We start from the raw sequence: 23,460 nt of genomic DNA on the forward strand, positions 1-23,460 counted from the left end.
CAAGAAAATGCCAAGAGAAAATACGCCAAAATAAATTTCACCTTATTTTTTAGGCTTTTTGGATTATCTCTCTCTAAGCTTAGTTGGCACTTCTTAGAGGGCGCAAAGTTGAGTCCAAAATTTTCCTAATGTTAAATTGGTGGGCATCTATAGGAAAGTGCAGTCATTGGATGAAGTTGGGAATCTGCTACAAAATTTTTCTAAACATCAAGATCTAAAATATTACTCGAGGGATTGATAAGATAATCACTTGTGTGGTTACACCAATAAAATCTTTACAGAGTGTAGTTTTACTACAGCTCATAGTTGTAGTTAGGCAACTATAAAAGCACATATCAAGCACTGATTATAATAAGCCTTGTATAATCCTGGCTAATATTTCTAGAGAATAACTTAGGAATCCTCTTATGTCCTAGAAAAGTTCATTTGAGAGTGGATTGAGTGATTCTCCCTTGGCCTTAATTCTTATTGGATTGAGATTAGTGTTGTACTTGAGAGTTTTGTTATTGTCAGCTTCCAATCATATCTAGACCTGATTTGTACTTCATTATCATTTTTTAAGTACTGAAGCTATACCCCATTGCCATCTCTATACTTTCACATGGTGTTAGAGCCCAACCTTGCTCTATACCTAAGCTTTGTAGTATGAGTGATTCTACTTAGCAAGCCTAGTGAGTGAGAGATTTTTTCTTTTATATTATTGTTCTTCTCTTATTTGAGCAAGGAGACATGGCATCTTTGAGAAACATCAACCTTGAATATTCAGCAAAGCTCACTGAGAGAAACTATGGCACATGGAAGTACCAGATGGAGACAATCCTCTTAGTTCATGATTGTTGGAGCATGGTGCTAGATGAAGATAAAAGACCTGAAGCTGATGGTGGTGAAGCCCAAAGTAAATGGGATAAGAAGGCTATGCTTCGTGTTCATGTGTTTTCTGAGAGGCAATATGTGAAGGATGAGTTTCTTGGTCAACTCATTGATGTGAAGAATCCCAAGGAAGGATGGGATAAATGGAAGGACTTGTTTGAAGCTAAAAGTACTTGAAAACAGTTATCAATTAGAAATCAAATCACAAATAGCTCGTGCAAGGAAGGTGAGAAAAGGTCAAAGAACTCCATGACAAGTTGGTGGCTGCTGGAGACAAGATGACAGACAACGTGATCACTACGATCACTAATGGGGTTAGGTGAAGAGTATAATAGCCTTGTGCAAGGGCTAATTATTCAAAAGGAGAAACCTTCTCTTGATGAGCTTTAGCAAATCCTTTTTGATGAGGATCAAAGGAGAGAAGCCATAAACATTCGAAAAGGCAAAGGTCAAACTTCTTCACATGATGTAGCCCTATTCACAAGTAGAGGAAGAGGTAGAGGAGGCTACAACAACAACCACATTAGCACTTACAACCACATTAGAACTTACAACCATGGTGAAAATTCACATCATTCTCAACCCTCTTATGGAAGAGGAAACAATAGGTCCAAAGGTGGACATTCTTATAGTAGAGGAAGAGGCTCATCCAGAGCAAATGTGGAATGCTATTGTTGTCACAGGATGGGGCATTATAAAAGAGATTTCTAGATAAAAGAGTCTCATGGGAAGAGGAAAGGCCATGGGATCTTTATAGAAGAAGGAAGCTCTCGTGTTGGGGAGCAAAATCTAGTTTCTATTTTTGAATGTGATGTTGCTAACAATTTTAAGGCTAAAAACAGGAATATCTTTCAAGAGCCCTGGTAGATTGATAGTGGGGCAAGCTCCCACATGACTTCTCACAAAAATAATTCTTCAGCTCCCTCTCAACAACTGATGGTCCAATGATGTACACAGTTGATAATACTCCAAATGCAACCACGGGAAAAGGAGATATCCACATGATGAGTAATAGTAAGAGAACGAAGGTGAATGATGTTTCTACTTGTTTAACAAAGAACTTGATATAATTTGGTGCTATGGTTGAAAGGGATTACAAATTTGAGTTTGAGAAGAATTGATGTCTTATAAAGGATACAAAGAGAGGTTATCATATGATTGCAAAAGGAACCAAACATGGAAGGATGTTCAAATAAGATACACATATACCCAGCTTCAATGCAATGACTATGGAACATAAAAGGAGATGTCCTACAGAGCTTTGTCATAAAAGCTATGGGAATTTGAACTTCAAAAGTTTACTAAAATTGCGAAACAACTCTACGTCATTAGGAATTCCACCCTTACATGATCATTTTGATGTATGCAAAGCTTGTTGCTATGGCAAAAAAGCAAGGCAAAGATTCAATAGAAGCTTCAAGAGAGATTTGGGAATCTTTGATACCATTTATACTAATGTATGGGGTCATTCTTAGAGCCATTTCTTGAATGCTTCATCCTATCTTGTTACTTTCATGATGACTACTCAAGATACACTCGGGCGTACTTTTTTAAAAGGAAATATGAAGTGTTATCTATTTTCTTGGAACTCAAAGCCATGATTAAGAATTAAAGGGGGAGAAGAATCAAGATTCTCACATCACATAGAGGTGGTGAGTATCTTTTGAACAAGTTTTATGATTTCTTAATAGAAAATGGAATCCAAAGAAAACTAACTTGCAGTGGGACACTCAACAAATAGAAATATGGAGTGTTATCTATTTTCTTGGAACTCAAAGCCATGATTAAGAATTAAAGGGGGGGAAGAATCAAGATTCTCACATCACATAGAGGTGGTGAGTATCTTTTGAACAAGTTTTATGATTTCTTAATAGAAAATGGAATCCAAAGAAAACTAACTTGCAGTGGGACACTCAACAAAATGGTGTGGCTGAGAGGAAGAACAAGGTATTGGTGGAGTCTGCTAGAAGTATGCTCAAAGAAAAAGTTCTGCCTACTATGTTTTGGGGTGAAACTATTAATACTTCTTGTTATCTCATGAATAGGTCCCCCCATAGAAGCCTTGAAAGGCATAACCCCCTGTGAAGCCTTTATAGGTCAGAAACCCACATTAAGTCACTTGAAAGTGTTTGGGTGCATTGCATATGCTCATGTGCATGGTTGATAAGAACAGGAAGAAATTGGATTCCAAATCCATCAAATGTGTTCTCATGGGTTATAGTAATGTTAGGAAAGCATACATGTTGTATGATCCTAACAAGATAAGTATGTTTTCATCTAGACATGTTATTGTGGATGAATATGCAGGTTGGAATGATCTTACATATACAGTTGAAAACAATGAAAAGGATATTGCTAATCCCTCTACCACATGCTAGTAGAGATGAAATTGAAGCTGAAGTGGATCTTGACAGTGATACAAATGAGGATACATATGAAGAACAACAAGTGACTTCTCTTAGGAGGTCTACAAGATCAAATATGGCCTAGTAATCAAGCTACCCACTACCAGCCTCTACATAGTACGGTCCTCCAAAAGCTCATTTGTATCTGCAAAAACTTTAGTGTTCTTTTCCAATGGCACTGAAATAGGCCTACAGCTTGTTATTCCATACTTGGATAATATGTCCTAGAAATACTGCCTCTATAATCGTAAAATGCCATCACATGATCTCACCACCTCTATACAAAGAAAATACGAAAGCTCATGATCACCAGTGATAATAAAATAATCCATATAAATGACTAACATCATGATAGTAATCTTGAATAGTCGAGTATCTCAGAACTGCTATGGAATTGGCATGAGTGTGGCATCTAGATATTCTTTGGACCATGAGATGTAACTAGAATGGAAATGAGTTTTGTGAGGCTTGCGGCTAATTTTAAAGTAAAACCTTTGAAGAAATAACATCCACCATAGTAAAATTCCCTGGTTCACTGCCTTGTTGATCACGTGTAATAAGCCTTGGTGATTGACATAGAAGTGGAAGAAACTCATGAGCAAGTAATGCCCAAACTTTTGCACAATGAAATTCTACAAAATAAATAAAAAATATTGTAATAAGGTTTTGTAGAAAGCTTCATATTATTCTCTTCTCGGGGCATTACATAGTCAAAGAGCCATAATGTTGTACATGAACATTACCCATCTTGTAGAGTGAAGGTGGTTTTGGGCATATCCTCTAGAGTTGTGCTTAGTTCGCTATTGTCCAACTTCATCTAAGAGTGTGGATGCATGGTAGTAAGAATGGGTTTCTGATTGTTTGAGGATTGAGTGACCTTGTGGTAGTGAACATAGACTCTCAGATTTCCATTTCTCTTGGGGACTACCACAATTGAAAATAATCACCACTCACTATTGGAGATGAACCATGCCCTGAGAAGATTATGAAATTCCTCTTTAACTTTCTTGGCATCATTTGATTTCATGCAGTGCCTTTACAAATGTGTCGGGACTATTATTCAGACGATAAATTTCCTCTACAAGAAAGATATAGAGCGCCATTACTGAAGTCTCAATATGTTGTATCTTGGAGTTTCCAACCACTGATCATAGACTTCTATCTACTCTCCAAGAAAGACATTGTGTACATAAAAAAGTTATCCTATCTTTTGTCCAATTCTGGAAGACTTGGGATGCTCTAAGCCAGGGTCTCCCTAGTAGTCACTTCATCTCTATCACTATGAATGTTGCCTCGATATCTTTGCCTTGAAGGGAGATCTTGAGGTTACAGATCATGGCATGTGGTTCTAGAGTTCTATGATGAACTTGATCAACAATTTTAACATTGAATGGAATTCTCTACAGACCCTTGATTTTTAGCTTTATGCACAATATTGATTGATTATGCCCAACTTACACATTGATTATGACACAACATGAGATGTGGAAACCCTTGCATTTGATCTCTATTTTTGAATGTGTTTCATCCATCATTGAGGTGCCATAACATCTTGCGAAGAAAAGTGCTAAATCATTGGATACTTTATTTTTTATGGATGTTTGATGGCTTTGAGATTCTCTAAGAGTGTTTTTCTATCGTCAAAGATCATCTTGATCGTATTATTTAGGAGTCCCTTGAAACCTTTTGCATTATAATCTAAAAGCTAATACTCTCACAGGACTTCTCTCGCTTTCACTAGATCCCTATACCTCTTTTCCTCGTGGTCTCCTCAACTTGCTTGCTTGCTAGTTTTGGCGTCCTTCTGAATTTTTTACTTGATAAGCATTTTTCCCTCTGTTGCTTTTGTCGATTGTTGCTCTTAATCCTGGATGCTGAATCTCTACGAAAATATTGTCATCTGGTGTTTGAATTATTCGGGTTCTTCCTACGGCCACCTTGAGTTGGCTTTACTGAAAGTTCGGATTTCTTGTCGGGTGCTAGTAGTTTTTATAATTTCTTGGTGATTTCTTTAGTGATGTACCTTTCTTCCCTCCTATTGGGAATGGAAATCTTATTTTCCATCGTTTCTTCAATCACAGCTACCGGTCCTTTAAAGCATGTGATTGCATTGATTTATGGCTCTTCTTCTTCCACTATCATCATGTTGATGGCTTGTTTTTTTACTGATGGTGATGCTGTTAGGTGTTTCGGTTTGCATTCTGGTGGTTCGTTCATTCCTCTAGTTTGGTTGTACCCTCCACTCTTCTTTTGGAAACTTGCATTCTACTTTTGAGACCCTACATTGCAATGATATCTTTCATTCTGTTAGTATCTGCTTGTTCTATAATCCCGACCTTGTGTTGCTTGAGGTGGACCTTGCTAGTATTAGTCCTCTTGATGCGTTGATGTGGGTGATAGTTATGGGTGGAAAAAATGAACAAAAACGAGCTAGAATGAAAACGCTACCAAAAGAGGAAGAAAAAAACATGTGACCTTAAATTTTGGCAAAACATGATTTGTGAAGAAGTTTTTCTGCCTCTTTCTAATGCTTTTGACGCTTATACCATTTAGGAACCATGTCTAGATATTGTGTACTCTGTCGAGGGGTTCTTAATCATTTGATCATTTTTAAATTTTAATAGTACCCTTATTTCGCGTAATCTTTGCCAAATTGCATAGTATTACGGATGTCCATGTACCTTTCCAGTAGTGTTTGTCTTCGTATCTTTCCACCATTGCTTGTCTTAACTTTTCATAAGTGGGAGGCTTTTTAATGGGTGGGTATTGATTGTGTTATGCCTTGTTTTGTGTGGACATAATGTGGCTAGTGCTAGAGGTTGGCCACATAGCTCTTATAATAGTGTGAATTGGTCACATGACTATATAGTTGGGATTATGTCTCATTTGTGAGTAGTTCCAGTTGTGGAGCATCCCAAAGATCCCACGTAGTGGTTAGCATACTAATGGGTACTGTCAGTGACACTTCTAATGGATGGGGTCCGTGACGTGCATGCTTTTTTATGGGCATGTATGTGCTAGGGTTGTGTCGGTGTCTAGCTCCATGGGTGGCTTACCACTACTTGTTGTTTTGCTAAATTAAGAAAAATTTAGGGGTTAAAAAAAAAAAACAGGGTCAAATTTTAGCCAATCTTTTAGAGTTCCAACCGGTGAAAAAAACATTAAATGCCTGTTTTGTTCGAGCAGTAGGCACACACATGAACTCTATGAGATTCAAGCCATGCAAAGAAAGGTAATGCACATGCACGGCCATTGTGCACATTTGTTCTAATTGGGTAACGTACTGATGTAGGATCGATTGATGATGGAGCAATTGCAGGAGCTAAATCGGAAGGTAGGCAACTAGCCTGAGCTCTGGCCGCAACATTGGAAGTTGTTCTTTTACAATGCTGGTAGGTACGTTTGAAGGCGAAATGGAGATCGTGAATGGTGAGTTGATGATGCAGGACCATTATTTGCACACGGAGAACAAGAGCGCAAGGGAAAAAGTAAGGTTTGGGAGGATTTTTGGATGGAGATCAGCAAGATGGATAGAAACGCACATGGATTAGGGCTTTGTGTACATTCACTAGTGACTATTGCATTTTAGCACACTGACGCATTGGATTTGAAGCAGATCATTAAGTTACAGAACGCTCTAGGCGCTGCTGCTGCAGCAGATGCTAAGAGGAGTACTACAACTGATAGCGATGCCGCCGCACGTGTGTCAAGAAAGCTAGCTTATCAAATACCTTCTACGGTGAAGGCTATCGAGCCCAGTTTACGAGATTCGGGCAGTGGTTATCCTGTTACATCATTACAATTAGGGTAAACTTCTCTCGCTAGGAGAGAAAAGTGTGCTACTATGATTAGCAGTTTCAGACTTTAGACTCTATGTGACGTAAACAAGGGAGCTTAAATAAAAAGTTATATTCCTTGAGGATAAACAAAACGTAACCTTACTAAATGCTTGCAAGCACTTAAGCATTAAGACTATTAGCTTAAAGACGAGTAGACAAAGCCATTTAAATACATCTAGATACCATATCAATTATTGGCAACTTCATCGTCGTCATTGCCATCATTGTCATATCGTTATCGTTATCATCATCATCATCTTACATAGACCATGTTAAATAAAGTTAACACAATTATTGTGACTCATAAATTGAGTAGCTTCAAGCATGTTCTGACAAAAGACATGGAGACACACTTATAGTAGCACTCGATTGTAAACTTTCTTAGTTGATCTCTACTCCACTAGACTCTAGCTAAGTCCAAGTATTGAAAAACTTTGGTTATAGTCATATTTCTCCTTTGTGGGAGGTCCCCTTTCTATGAAGATGTAGATGTCATAAATTAACTACTTTAGTTGAAATTCGATGATGGAAATAAGAAAAGTATTTGGAGCTAATAAAATTAGATGATTATATACCTCATGATGAAAAAAAGAAAAGAATTGGGAGCTTTTATAAATCGTGATATCATGTGAGCTTTGTCTCTCAATTTAAAGTGAGAAGCACTATATTGCTTTCGACCAGGCGAGTCAGGCTCACTGCTCTACCGATATTTGTTGGAATTCTCTCTTCCCCTTCTAGTCTCTCATTATTTACTTGAGAAATTACAGAGCTTCAAGTTCCTCTTTATGTTTGTCTTTCTATTATGCAAAACAAACTTCATCTATCTCTTCATTATTCCATCTTTAAATTCTAGTGATGAATAAGGAATATAAAATTTTAATTTAAGGTGATCACATATTTATTTCTTCCTTGCTTTGTCTTGGTCTTTACAAAGTGTAAAGACATTATCCAATTCAAGGTTGACAAAGGGAATGCAATTCATTCTTGATGAGACTAATGCATTAGTCATATGCATGAAGCTTATATATAAGCTTTATGCATGAATCTTATGAATAAGGCACACACGAGACTTGTGCAGAAAGCCTCATGCATAAGGCTTATGTATAAAGCTTATGCATGAGGCTTACGCATTAGCCATAAGCCTCTATGCATAGTCTTTAAAGAGCTATGTATCTCTAAATAGGTGACCATATGCATGAGGCTAGGACATAAAGCTTATGCATGCGGCTAGTGCATAGGCCTCTTGCATGAGGCTTATGACTAAGCCAAATGCATGACTTGTGCACAAAGCCTCATGCATAAAGCTCATGTATAAATACGATGCATGAGGCTTACGTATTAGCCATAAGCCTCTATGCATAGTCTTTAGAGGTATGCATGAATCTTATACATTAGCATGTCAGGTGCTACCAATGCATGCTGGTAGCTTCTAACGTATGCTGGGTGCTTCCACTGCATGCTAGTAGTTACCTAGGCATGTCGGTAGTTTCCAATGTATGTCGCGTGTGTTACCTCGGCATGCCAGCAGTTTTCAATGCATGTTGAGTGCTTCCTAGGCATGCCAATAGCTTCCAATACATGCCGGTAGCCTCCCATGCATGCCAGTAGCTTCCAATACATGCCGGTAGTTTCCCATGCATGCCAGTAGCTTCCAATGCATGTCGAGTGTTACCTAAGCATTTCGATAGCTTTTCAAACATGCCAAGTGCTTTCTAGGCACGTCGATAGCTTCGAATGCATATTGGGTGCTACCTAGGCATGTCGATAGCTTCCAATGCATATGATAGTAGCTTTGAATGCATATTGCATGCTATCAAGGTATGTCGATAGCTTCCAATGCATGCCAGGTGCTACCTAGGCATGCCTAAGAGTATGCATAAGAGTTTTAAGTATTTATATTTCTTCTTGGATAGATGGCAAATAACTTGCGGCGAGATGTTACACGTGAAGGAGGAGTAGATATCCCAACAATCTTTGTAAGTATATATTAGTCTCAAACTGTATCTTATCTTTTAATTAAAGAAGATTACCTTAAAAAATAATACAATTGTAGTGTTCATTTGTTTGCATGTCTATAGTTTGAAGGAGTGGACGGTCCCCCTACGCTAGATGAATATGATTATGCATTTCAACAGGGTTTGGAAGGTCTCTTTGAAAGGGTGCAAGATGAAGGATCGATTGTTTTTACTCGAGGACATACTTGGTAAGCATGGCAAGTAAGTACATTCCTAAAACCATAACCTCTTTGTTTTTACAAATTTTATTTTCACTTATATTAGTTTTATTATGGTTTAGGATTATCTTACTAGAAACATTGTTACTACAAACACTGGTGTAAATGTACAAGCAATAAGTAATGAAAATGTGAGAGAAGAGAGTGAAGCTGCAAGAGATAATAATAATCGAAATGCATGAGATGTAGCCCCTCTCCATGTAGCCCCTAACTCCATAAATTTTCATTATGCTTTATTTTGTATGTGACCTTTTTGGACTCATACACTTATGTATATTTGCTAAGTATTGTAATAGAATTATGACATTTTTCAACCATGAATTGCAATTGTCTCTTTTTTTTTTGTATTTTTAAAGTTTTACATTACATGTGTCCATGATGTTGAGTAAGACATGAACTTGTCTTAGTTTTACTATATTTATATTTTAAAAAAAAGTTAGGGTGGATAGGAAAATCTTGTGATGACTTTCCGATCTACCCCAGCTTTTTTTCTAAATGCAATTTTATCGCTCGCTGCTCATCAGCAAAATTTTGTTACTATTTTTGTTGCTGAGTAGCGATCCCATTGTGTAGTGAAAATAACAGCTTTTTTGACAGCAAAATGAGCCCGACATCTCCTTACTCTTCTAGTTATAAAAGCGTTATTATTCTCATTGCTACACAAGGCTCAGTCTATTGTAGTGATAAGCTTGGTTTTTATGGTTGTCAAGGGTCGTGGAGGTGAAAATAGAGGGCTATTAATGATGAGGTTCCCTTAATGTGAAAGTTTTATTCTATTGGTGATGTCGATCAAAGATTTTTCCATCATCCTATTTGTGATTGGGAATTGTTTCTAGGAGTGGTTGTGGTAGATAAGGTTTGGTACTTTAGATCTTACTGCTTTGTTGGTGACACTTGTAGAAGAGGTTCTTTAGACATACTAGCTATATTCTAGGTGGAATTTCCTTTAAAAGGTATGGCCTTTAAGTTATGAAGAAACACAATGGTCACTTCTTGTTGGAGGCCTATAGTTTGAGGACTTTGAATTTGTACTTTTGAGACTTGTTCCTTGTTTTGGGATATGGATGATTTAGAGACTTCATTATAAAGGATCTTTGATGGATAGGGTGAGTCTTCAGAAGGAGTGATTTCTGATGTAGAAGATAATTGTCTCTTTCGAGTATGATCATAAAGAGTGTTGAGTGTTATTTCATCCTTGTCACAAAATGGCAACACCACTTCTTTGTTAGAAATCTTCATGGCACACGTTCCGCTAAATGAAGTTAGGTATAGTTTGCACCAAGGTAGCCCAGTCCTCCCTAGGATAAAATCCACTTCAAGCACATAGTCTAATACACAACTCTTACATTTCACCAGGTTGACTCCACAAAAACCATGCATTCAAAAGATCCTAGACATGGCATGCCTTGAGTGTCAGTCCACGGAATCCATTTGTGAGCCTGCAAGCTTGGTTCTCCCATACAATGCTAAAGCTCATATATCATGAGATTTTTTTGCTTGTAAGGATAGATTTGAGATTGGATGGTTTGGACTCTAGAGTTTGTTTCAAAGCCGATTTCTATTCTAGAAATCCATTAGAATGGTTCAAGTTCTAGAGTCTTAGGCTCTAAAGCTTCAAGTTGTTGAGCTTTCAACTGTTTTGACTTTGGCAAGAGATGTTCAAACTCTATAGTATCACTTTCAGGTAAGGGCTCCTCTGATCATAAGAGAAATTTCAATAATGTTTCAGGGGCTCGCTTGCTTTGATCAATGGAGTACCAGGTGTTGCCGATTACCATCTAGGACAATCTCCTCTAACTCCTTTTGGTGGGTACTTGAAATTCACACTCGATGTTGTCATGTTTAGTAAGAATTAAGTGTGAGAGATACCCCATACTTTGAGGTCTTAGCATTCATCATGATTCATCTAGCACATTCACTTATCTAGGAATGAGTGAGGGTTGGCCATAAGATGCCCAAATTCTTCCTAAAATAGTATTGTGAGTAGCATTGAGAATAACCATTGCTTTTGTTGAATGTTTTTGCCCACTAGGAAATCTAGCCAAATGTTGATTGGATCCTTAAGAGGTAACATAGATGTTTTACTTATCGACTCTCATTCACTTTCAGATTCATTCATTTGATTTTTTCCCCTCAGCTTATGTTGTTCTAAAGCAATTTGAAGTCTGCATTTATGTATTGAGGATTGATCAAGGGTTTGAAGGTCATTGTTAGGGTCCATAACACTAAATGTGTACAAAGATGTAGTTAGTAGTTGTTTACCCCTTCCCATTAGTTCTTTGGACATTTGTGTCTCCTTTTTGTTTTGTTTTCTTTGAGCTTATCATTTCAACAATCCAATAACATGGTTTTGCCTTTGTACAACACATTGAGTTCTCTCTAGTTAGCTTGTCTGAGAGGTAGAGTTTCATTTGGCAACTCTTGCTCATTTTGAAAGGGAAGTTGATAATTCTCAAGTCAGTTGCAGCTCTTGTGTGAACATTTGGAAGGTGGATGGGAGGAATCAACAACGAGTGACTCAGTCCACCAAACAACCATTCTTACCATGCTCTCCCATATTTTAGAATTGTCAATTGTGATCAAATCTTATTCATTTGTTGAAAAGGTTCATGTGCTTTTAACCTTGATTTTTCTGATGTGGTGGCATAAGACAAAGTTCTTTTTGGGATTTTTATTTGTGTCCCTCCATATAGCACTTGCATCCCAGTCTCTGTCTACTAGCAAACTTTTTCTTTTGCTACCATTCATCAATAGATTCACATGTATGTTTTGATGTTTCTTATACACCGAATGTTATGGCATTCTCAGTAGTTGATTAAAGTCCCTTTAGTGATTTTCCTATCCTTATTTAAGCTCATTTTTACCTCTACTTTTTCTTATCGCTGGTTTTTCCTTGGTTTTATTGGGTTTTTGAGGATCCAATTGAAACGTACCCATATTCTGTTCCATGATCTATGCACAAAATGTCTCAAGATTTACAAAAAAATCACATCATACTTCAAAAAACAAAGATATTTTCAATAAACCATAATCATTGACAATCCAGTGTAGCATAATAATGACCAATACAAAATCTCAAAATCACAGAGAGAATCACCAACAAAAGATCTAGCCAATGCGGCTTTTCTTTGATGCTCGTCCACCCAACCTCCATGTTGAACGTGGTGGCTATCCTGGGTATGCCTCTTATAAATCTTGTCCTCTTTGTGTTCTACCACATGTCTCCCAGAGGTCATAAATTGTGTTCTCTTTCCGGCCCCAATCTCTCTCTCTCTCTCTCTCTCTCTCTCTCTCTCTCTCTCTCCTGCATAAAAACCACCTCAAGTCTCTGGAAGAAGCCAAAAAGAACAAGAATTAGTGGTATCTGATGTGTTACAATATTTTCCTTGATCCATTTTGATTTTGTGATGTTAATTAAGGGTCAATTTAGTGTCCAAGCCCTGTTTCTTGATCCATTAGACAACTCGCTTACAAATGACACCACAAAACATGCATAAAAATCCCCAAAATTGACCTAAAATTGACCTCTAAACTTAGTATATCTATGACCAAACTCTTTTATGTTCTCTAAGTATTTTTCACTTTTCAACATTAAATGTAGATGCTAAAAATTACCGACTAAAATAGACCCAAATGAATACGTACATATGAGTATGTCACACTAGTACCCTTTTTGTGTAGTTGAAATTTTGGTGGGTTATTTGTCTCTGTTTTGATCTTTAGGATTGTAGGTGTGATGTGTTACAATATTTTTGAGCATTGGAAGATTTTCTTTTGGTTTTGAACCTTGACTTTGTAGCTATGTTAACACATTGAATGCTACTATGGTTACCCATCCATTATGCACACTAATAATGTTGAGTGGTATAGCTTCTATTATGTTTGGTTTTATTATGTTTAGTTTTGGACAGTCTTTGAATAAGTGTTGTTATGAATTAAGTGCTTTTTTTGGTGAGAAATTACGGGCGAGTAGTTTTGCAAAACTAGCAAGTGGTTGAAGTTGTAACACATAGGTACCTCTAACATTACTCCCTTTCACACTCTCTTTCCCTCACTCTCTCTTTCTTTGTTTCTCTCTCTCTTTTTCTCTATGTATATTGACACATGTACACACCAGCACATTTCTCTCTCATTCATTCACTCTCTCTCTCTCTCTCTCTCTCTCTCTCTCTCTCTCTCTCTCTCGTTTCCTCTTAGGATATGGACACGTACACACCAACAAATTTCACATTTTTTAAAGATATTGATAAACGTTACTTTCATACATGAGACAAAGAATACAAAATCCATGGAAAATGATAATAAGTATTTTTGGAACCAATGACATGGCCATCTCCATTACTCATATCCCATGTGAGGCACTAGCACTACTTGAAGGTACATGATTTTATTGGTTTCTTCTGGGTCGTGGAGGTCTCCCCCAATTTAGACACTGATATAGGTTGGTCATATTTCTTGAGATGTCAAATTCAACATGAGCTAACACTCACGAGGCGCCTACATGACCGTTTGACATTTACATCACTGACGGATTTGGTAGCTGACATTTACATCATTAGTGTGTTAGTCACTTTATCTTCTTTTTAGACCTCTTTTGTTGTGTGAAGAAGAAGAAGTATTTTAAGCCTCTCACCTTGTGTGTTCTCTTCTAGGGTTTGTGTGAGTGTGTGTGTGCTTACAAGAGATCAAGATCTCTTCTCCCCTGCATGTTTTCATGGTATCAGATCCTGATTCATGCTAAGGGCTGAGCAGCAAGCAAGAGAAGCAGAAGAAGTGGTACAAGGGAAAGAGATTCATCTACTTTTTTCCCTTTGTGTTGGCTACCACAGAGCTACAGGGCAACCATAATGTCCATTGGAATAAAGTTTTCTGGCCAAAAACATATTCCTTGCACGTCTGGATCTCTGTTTTTTAGTTCTTCGCAGGCATTCAGCACTGCAAGTAAGTTTTGATTCTCTACAGAACTCTATTTTTGAAACTGTAGGAAGGGCGATTTGTTATGTACACACTGTGTGTACTGTAAAAAGGTCTTAAAGTTGTCATTGGGTGTATGTATGCAAATTGAGGTCACTGGTTGTGATAGTTTTGGTGATGTATAGTACACCTGAAGAGAATATCGTAGTTTGTGCAGGTCAAACAAGAGTGCCATTTTTTGGTAAATTTGTGTTGAAGACAAGATGTCAAATGATGGAATAAATCAAATTTTTGCAGGGAAGCTTGACAAGAAGAGGTTAAGATTGAAAAATTTCCTGATGGGAAAAGGTTACTGGGACTACATTAAAAGTGAACATGAGGAGGCACCAAAGAAACTTGCAAATGTAAAATAATTAAAGGATTGGAATCAAGGAGCCAAGAAAGTCATGTATTGTCTTTCTATTAGTATAAAGACACTATGATTGGGCATTTACAAGATGCTAAGTCACCTAAGGAGGTAGGGGACACCTTGGTGAAGTATAAAACTAACACCAAGGCACGAAAGATTAAGTTGAAGAATGAGTTTCATACTATGGAGAAGAAAAATATGTTTGTGAATGATTATGACTTGAAGATCAAGAGCATTGTGAAATCCCTTGCATCAATTGGTGTTTTTGTTGTTGATTGATGATAAGGTGGAAGTGTGTCTACGTGATCTCTCAAGCCATAATACAAGGTATTCAAGACATCTATTCAGTCTTAGGAGAACATTCTGAACTTCAGAGATTTGGTGTCAGTGCTAATCATTGAAGAGAAGAATTTGGGTGAAGATCTTTAGTCTTTACAAAACAAAACTGGCTCAAAGTAGTAGGCCTTTTACACAAGTACGGGTATAGGATGAGGTAGAGGTCGTGGGGGACGTGGCCAAGGTGGTGGTCGAACAGGTAATCAAAATTATGGTCTACATCAGCAATAGTCCGAGGATTCATAAACAACAACACACAGGTGAAAGAGGGCAATTTAGAGGCAGGGGGAGTCAACGAGGTTGTTGGTATTTAGAAAGGCAACAGAATGAGACTCTTTTTACTATGGTAATCTTGGACATGTGTGGGAAGATTGCTAGAAGAAATAGAGTGACATGTGAAATAAAAAAGTGCAGCAAAATAACTATTCGCCCTCTAGTAGAAATAATGAGGATAATGAGAGGTTGTTTGTTATGCAACATGTAGTTAATACTGTGTCTGGAAATAATGTAGAAGCATATAAGGATGCTCTATGGTATGTTGATTCAAGTGCTTCGAACCACATGACAAGTCATGGTAAGTGGTTTAAGAAAATGAAGTCTTGAAAGACCAAGTTTTGTTGAAACTGGGGATGACATTTCTCATCCAATTGCCCATGTTGGAGATGTGCCATTGTCTATGTAGGATGGTAAGGTGAAGTATCTTGTAGATGTGCTTCATATTCTGAACATTACAAAGAATTTGGTTTCTGTTGGCCAGATGATTGAGCAAGATTTACAGGTCTGGTTCAACCCTAATGGTTGTTATGTGTAGAAGACTTTAAAGATAAGTGTAGGTTGGTTGTAAAAGGCAATAGACGGTGGGCAAAATGCCTACATTGAATGTAAATATGCTTGAAGTGAGTGTCGTAATGTTTGCAAATGGTTCAGGGCTACTGATAAGTTTTAGGTCCAAGGTATGCATAAAGTATGTGAAGAATGTCAATTTGGAAAGCAAACAAAGTATGTATTTCTACATCTCTGAATTCTTATGAATGAATGGCATTCATAGAAAATTTATATGTAGATACACTCCCCAGCAAAATGCAGTTGCTGAGCGAAAAAATAGGCACATTGCAGAGAAAACATGAGCATTGATGGTAGAGAGAATATGCTGCATAGCTAGAGTCTACTAGCAAGAAACTTGATTTGTCTCACTTGAAAGTTTTTGGATTTATTGTATATGTGCATGTGCCAGATGAGTTGAGTACCAACATGGATCCAAAGATAGAAAAATGTGTGTTTATTGGGTATTCCCTTTAAGCAAAAGGGATATAGATGTTATAATCCTGTTGCGCGTGAATTGAGGGTAAGCATGGATGTTGTATTTGATGAGATGAGTAAATTGTATGCTGCTGCTAGAAAGTGTCACCAACAAAGTAGAAAGATCTAAAGTACCAAACCTTATCTACCACAACCACTCCTAGAAACAATTCCCAATCACCAATAGGATGATGGAAAAATCTTTGATCGACATCACCAACAGAGTAAAACTCTCACACTAAGGGAATCTCATCATTAATAGCCCTCTATTTTCACCTCCACGACCCTTGACAACCAAGCTTATCACTACAACAAAATGAGGGTGTAGCAATGAGAATCATAGCACTTTTATAACTAGAAACATAGAGGGATGTCAGGCTTATTTTGCTATCAAAAAAGCTGTTATTTTCACTACACAATGGGATCGCTGCTCAGTAACAAAAATAGTAACAAAATTTTGCTAATGTTGAGCAACGATAAAACTGCATTTAGAAAAAAAGCTGGGGTAGATTGGAAAGTCATCACAAGATTCCCCTATCCGCCCCAGGTTTTTTTAAATATAAATATAGTAAAAATAAGACATGTTCATTTCCTACTCAACATCATGGACACATGTAATGTAAAACTTTAAAAATACAAAAAAAGGAAACAATTGCAATTCATGGTTGAAAAATATCATAATTCTATTATAATACTTGGTAAATATACGTAAGTGTATGAGTCCAAAAAGATCATATACAAAATAAAGCATAATGAAAGTCTATGGAATTAGGGGCTACATGGAGATGGTCTAAATCTCATGCATTTCGATTATTATTATCTCTTACAGCTTCACTCTCTTCTCTCACATTTTCATTACTTCTTGCTTGTATGTTTACACCAGTGTGGAAGCACTCATCATACATTGGAAACTGCTGGCATGCCTAGGTAACACCCGACATACATTGGAAACTACCGGCATGCCTAGGTAACTACTAGCATGCATTGGAATCACCCAGCATGCATTGGAAGCTACTAGCATGCATTGGTAGCACCTGACATGCTAATGTGTAAGATTCATGCATACCTCTAAAGACTATGCATAGAGGCTTATGGCTAATACGTAAGCCTCATGCATAGTATTTATACATGAGTTTTTATGCATAAGGCTTTGTGCACAAGTCATGTATTTGGCTTAGTCATAAGCCTCATGCAAGAGGCTTATGCACTAGCCGCATGCATAAGCTTTATGTCCTAGCCTCACGCATAAAGAATTATGCATGTCTCATGCATATGGTCACCTATTTAGAGATACATAGCTCTTTATAAAGACTATGCATAGAGGCTTATGGCTAATGCGTAAGTCTCATGCATAAGCTTCATACATAAGCCTTATGCATGAGGCTTTCTACACAAGTCTCATGCATGTGGCTTATTCATAAGCCACATGCATAAAGCTTATATATAAGCTTCATGCATATGGCTAATGCATTAGTCTCATCAAGAATGCACTGCATTCTCTTTGTCAACCTTAAATTGGATAAGGTCTTCACACTTTGGAACGACCAAGACAAAGCAAGGAAGAAATAAATATGTGATCACCTTAAATTAAAATTTTATATTCCTTATTCATCACTAGAATTTAAAGATGGAATAATGAAGAGATAGATGAAGTTCGTTTTGCGTAATAGAAAGACAAACATAAGGAGAAACTTGAAGCTCAGTAATTTCTCAAGTAAATAATGAGAGACTAGAAGCGGAAGAGAGAATTCCAACAAATATCGGTAGCAAGAAGCAGTGAGCGTGACAACTTGCTTGGTCGAAAGCAATATAGTGCTTCTCACTTTAAATCGAGAGACAAAGCTCACATGATAGCATGATTTATAAAAACTCCCAATTCTTTTGTTTTTCTCATCATGAGGTATATAATCATCTAATTTTATAAGCTCCAAATACTTTTCTTCTTTCCATCATCTAATTTTAGCTATAAAGTAGTAAATTTATGGCATCTACATCTTCATAGAAAGAGGTAGTGCATCAACCTCCCACAAAGGAGAAATATGACTATAACCAAAGTTTTTCAATACTTGGACTTAGCTAGAGTCTAGTGGAGTAGAGCTCAACTAGGAAAGTTTACAATTGAGTGCTACTATAAGTGTGTCTCCATGTCTTTTGTCACAACATGCTTGAAGCTACTCAATTTATGAGTCTCAATAATTGTGTTAACTTTATTTAACATGGTGTATGTAAGATGATGATGATGATAACGATAACGATAATGACAATGATGGCAATGAGGACGATGAAAATGCCAATAATTGATATGGTATCTAGATGTATTAAAATGGCTTTGTCTACTCGTCTTTAAGCTAATAGTCTTGAGTTTTTTTATACTCTTTGTAATGAGTTTTTTATGGAATACATCTCTCCAAAGAAAACAACCTTTTTTTTAATGCTCAAGTGCTCGCAAGCATTTAGTAAGGTTACGTTTTGTTTATCCTCAAGTAATATAACTTTTTATTTATGCTCCCTTGTTTACTTTGTAGCAATAAAAATCTCTAATATATAGAAATTTCAGACACGTTGTTTTTTTAAATATTACTGTCTTATTTGCAAAAAATAGCAAAAATGCGTCTTAAAGTGGACACTCATCGACAGCAGACATCCGGATTTCACCACTATTTAATAATTTGACAAAACCAGAGCATATCTTAGCTATTGTCAAATCTAAGTAAAGCCTCCAGAGGCCACCAACCGCCAATCCCTATAATGGATCTGTAAAACGTAAGAGCATGTACAAAAACGAAGGGGGGTGATGAGATTCATGAGTTATGACTGATGATGATTATCCATAACAATCCAAGTTATGGATACCAATACTCGGATTGCTATGGCCCGTGATAGCATATTCATAATATCGGTAATCCAGCCACCATTCAGCGAAGACAAAAGTCGGTCATCCAAGGCCATTACTATCATCGTCCAGTTAGTTCATCGTCATTGTCGTGATTATCCGGTGACAATCCACCATTACTGCAGATCGTAGGTCGCTGCGGCGCACGCATAATGGACTCGCTCAACCTGGGTGAAAGAAAACATTAGGGTATTATAATCAATATAACCGTTCATTAGTATGACAAATGATTCATAGTGACAAATAATTCACATAGAGTCTAAAGTCTGAAACTGCTAATCATAGTAGCACAATTTTCTCTCCTAGCGAGAGAAGTTTACCCTAATTGTAATGATGTAACAGGATAACCACTGCCCAAATCTCGTAAACTGGGCTGGATAGCCTTCGCCCGAGAAGGTATTTGATAAGCTAGAGTTCTTGACACACGTGCGGCGGCATCGCTATCAGTTGTAGTACTCCCCTTAGCATCTGCAGCAGCAGCGCCTAGAGCGTTCTGTAACTTAATGATCTGCTTCAAATCCAATGCGTCAGTGTGCTAAAATGCATTAGTCACTAGTGAATGTACACAAAGCCCTAATCCATGTCCGTTTCTATCCATCTTGCTGATCTCCATCCAAAAATCCTCCCAAACCTTACTTTTTCCCTTGCGCTCTTGTTCTCCGCTTGCAAATAATGGGCCTGCATCATCAATTCACCATTCACGATCTCCATTTCGCCTTCAAACGTACTTCCAATGTTGCGACCAGAGCTCAGGCTAGTTGCCTACCTTCCGATTTAGCTCCTGCAATTGCTCCATCATCAATTGATCCTACATCAGCACGTTACCCAATCAGAACAAATGTACCACAATGGCCGTGCATGTGCATTACCTTTCTTTGCATGGCTTGAATCTCATAGAGTTCATGTGTGTACCTACTGCTCGAACAAAACAGGCATTTAATGTTTTTTTCACCGGTTGGAACTTAATTTGACCCTGTTTTTTTTTTTAACCCCTAAATTTTTCATAGTTTAGCAAAACAACTAGTGGTAAGCCACCCATGGAGCTAGACACCAACACAACCCTAGCACGCACATGCCCATAAAAACGCATGCACGTCACATACCATGGACCCATCCATTAGAAGTGTCATTTACACTACCCATTAGTATGCTAACCATTACCTGGGATCTTTGGGATGCTCCACAACTTGAACTACTCACAAATGAGACATAATCCCAACTATATAGTCATGTGACCAATTCACACTATTATAAGAACTATGTGGCCAACCTCTAGCACTAGCCACATTATGTCGACACAAAACAAGACATAACACAATCAATACCCACCCATTAAACATTATGTCCACACAAAACAAGACATAACACAATCAATACCCACCCATTAAATAACCTCCCATTTATGAAAAGTTAAGACAAGCAACGGTAGAAAAAATAACCTCCCACTTATGAAAAGTTAAGACAAGCAATGGTCGAAAGATACAAAGACAAACACTACTGAAAAGGTACATGGATATCCGCAATTTGGCAAAGATTAGGCGAAATAAGGATACTATTAAAATTTAACAATGATCAAATGATTTAGAACCCCTCGACAGAGTACACAATGATCAAATGATTTAGAACCCCTCGATAGAGTACACAATATCTAGACATGGTTCCTAAATGGTATAAATGTCAAAAGCATTAGAAAGAGGCAGAAAAACTTCTTCACAAATCATGTTTTGCCAAAATTTAAGGTCACATGTTTTTTTCTTCCTCTTTAGGTAGCGCTTTCATTCTAGCTCGTTTTTGTTCACCCATTTCTACTCCTGTGCTGCTCATGTTCATTTGTTGCCTCTCCTACAGGCTGCAGCCCGTATGCTACGCACATTGCCCCCTCCTATAGCTTGGGCCCTATAAGCCCATGTAGACCTCACCTTCCTCTTCCTTCTCTGTCATCTTCCTCTCCTTCCTTCCTTCCCCTCTTCTTCTCCTTCCTCCTTTCTTCCACTTTCTCCCCATTTTCCCCGCATCTTCATCTTCCTCCCTTCTTGCAATTCTTCCCATTTTCCGCTTCTTTCACTTCCTCTATTTTTTCCCTTTAATCCAATGAATCCAATATCAAATTCGTTATCTTTTAAGTTTCTCTTAAGCTGTGTGTTTATCTTTAAGAACTTTTTTTAAAAGATTATATATATAATATAGAATTTCTAAAACTTACGATTTTTTAGTGAAGGACAAAGAAAAATCTCAAATCTTTCAAAACCTCAAAACATTTCTTCTGACTGTGGACTATAATGAAGTAGGTAGAAGCCCTTATAAAGTAAATGGTGAAGATATAGAAGGGGGATAATCAAGAGCAAAGAAAGGATGCTTGTCAAATTTATGGAAGCCCAAAACACCAAGCAAATACATGTGCTCACAGGTTCTGTGAGCGGTTAAAGTGTAACCATCACCCACATCAACGCATCAAGAGGACTAATACTAGCAAGGTCCACCTCAAGCAACACAAGGTCGGGATTATAGAACAAGCAAATACTAACAGAATGAAGAATATCATTGCAATGTAGGGTCTCAAAAGCAGAATGCAAGTTTCCAAAAGTAGAGTGGAGGGTACAACCAAACTAGAGGAATGAACGAACCATGAGAATGCAAACCGAAACACCTAACAGCATCACCATCAGTAAAAAAACAAGCCATCAACATGATGATAGTGGAAGAAGTGCCATAAATCAATGCAATCACATGCTTTACAGGACCGGCAGCTGTGATTGAAGAAAAGATCGAAAATAGGATTTCCATTCCCAATAGGATGGAAGAGAGGTACATCACTAACGAAATCACCAAGAAATTATAAAAACTACTAGCACCCAACAAGAAATCCAGGTTGAATAGTAGCTTTCAGTAAAGCCAACTCAAGGTGGCCATAGGAAGAACCCGAATAATTCAAACACCAGATGACAATATTTTCGTAGAGATTCAGCATCCAGGATTAAGAGCAACAATCAACAAAAGCAACAGAGGGAAGAATGCTTATCAAGTAAAAAATTCAGAAGGACGCCAAAACTAGCAAGCAAGCAAGTTGAGGAGACCACGAGGAAAAGAGGTAGAGGGATCTAGTGAAAGCGACTGTTCCACCAACTTCTTCTCGTAAGCGCTGCCTTCAAGACTTTGATTTTCTCTTTCACTTTTTCAGGTTGAGTGCTCTCCCAGTCATGAAATATCATGCATGTAAATGTTTCGTAAACTGCATCTTTATTTCGAAGAAGAGACTCAAAAGTGTGAGTGCAAAACCTAGTCTCCACTGAAAGCTTTAACATAACTGACATGCGAGGTTGATAAATATCTAACACTCTCTGTCTCTTGAGCATGAATCTCACAAGCTGGCGAGCAGTGTCGACAATTGAGGCAAACCATTTGGGATCATCACTTTTATACTAATCTTTTAATACAAGATTCAAACTATGAGTATTACAGCCTACCGGAAAAACATGTAGATAGTGCCTCTTTAGGATTCTGGATGCATTCTTGCAATTCTTTGCATTGTCCATGATGATTTGGACTACATTTTTGGCACCCACTTCCTCTATCACAGAGCCAATGACTTGAGCAATGCAAGCCCCAGTTTTGATTGAACCAGCAGAATCCACGGCACGGATGAAAGTCTCACCTCTAGGTGAAATAACCATTATATTAATTAATGGTTTTCTTTGTACATTGGACCATCCATCACTTACTATACTACATCTAGAAAGCTATATATTGCTAATATTTATTCTTTGTACACGTTCTTTTACTTGCGCATAACATTTCTCTAAATGATGAAAACCCCGGTCCAAACTCACCAATTTTCTTCCATGCTCTCTTCCAATGCTCACTATCCATCATCATTATAGCACTCCCAAAAAAGTAAATTACTTCAGCAAGGGCGAGTTGTGCATCATCGAGCCGGTCTTGACGTAGGCTTTCCTGCAATGAAGTTTGATGCATGGGTATATTTCCTACGTCAAAGTTCTGCTTGTAGGAAGATGCACTGGGTAGATTACTTTCTGGTTGCACATTGACGTTCGAAGTACAAGCAGGCGATGTAGCCGGAGTTTGATGATTGGAACAAGAGTGTTCTTGCTGCCTTGATACATTAACGGTAGGAGTGTAATGTTTTCTTGCATCTTTCTTTTGAATTTATTATTCTCTTATGCGTTTGGCCACTGCAGGTGCAAAGGGGTGGGTACAAGACTTTTTCTTTGCTTCGCCTAAAAAGTATTCTCTTAGTCGAGGCA

General features: G+C 37.6%; 2 protein-coding genes across 6 annotated transcripts in view; one reads left to right on the forward strand and one right to left on the reverse strand.

Annotated features, from left to right (window-relative positions):
* Nucleotides 1–7,099, forward strand: part of LOC147624324 (MADS-box transcription factor 23-like) — an 81,212-nt gene extending 74,113 nt beyond the window's left edge. The window contains exons 5-7 of one of the 2 annotated variants that reach the window (XM_086819927.1): nt 6,568–6,609; nt 6,722–6,763; nt 6,892–7,099. In XM_086819927.1, coding sequence (XP_086676053.1) covers nt 6,568–6,609; nt 6,722–6,763; nt 6,892–7,086 — 279 coding nt within the window. In that variant the 3' untranslated portion in view covers nt 7,087–7,099. The remainder of the gene's footprint in view (nt 1–6,567; nt 6,610–6,721; nt 6,764–6,891) is intronic. The other variant, XM_086819928.1, reaches the window with a different exon arrangement.
* Nucleotides 7,100–18,875: 11,776 nt separating this feature from the next.
* The window catches only part of LOC147624326 (MADS-box transcription factor 23-like), an 81,002-nt gene continuing 76,417 nt past the window's right edge, over nt 18,876–23,460 (reverse strand). Inside the window, exons 5-8 of one of the 4 annotated variants that reach the window (XM_086819311.1) lie at nt 19,965–20,006; nt 19,835–19,876; nt 19,519–19,706; nt 18,876–19,365 (exon numbers count right to left, since the gene is read on the reverse strand). In XM_086819311.1, the coding sequence (XP_086675437.1) occupies nt 19,260–19,365; nt 19,519–19,706; nt 19,835–19,876; nt 19,965–20,006 (378 nt within the window). In that variant the 3' untranslated portion in view covers nt 18,876–19,259. The remainder of the gene's footprint in view (nt 19,366–19,518; nt 19,707–19,834; nt 19,877–19,964; nt 20,007–23,460) is intronic. The other 3 variants (XM_086819308.1, XM_086819309.1, XM_086819310.1) reach the window with 3 other exon arrangements.

This window comes from Cibotium barometz, chromosome 25 (genome assembly GCF_041138505.1).
Source record: "Cibotium barometz isolate CiBa-2024 chromosome 25, ASM4113850v1, whole genome shotgun sequence".
Lineage (NCBI taxonomy): Eukaryota > Viridiplantae > Streptophyta > Polypodiopsida > Cyatheales > Cibotiaceae > Cibotium > Cibotium barometz.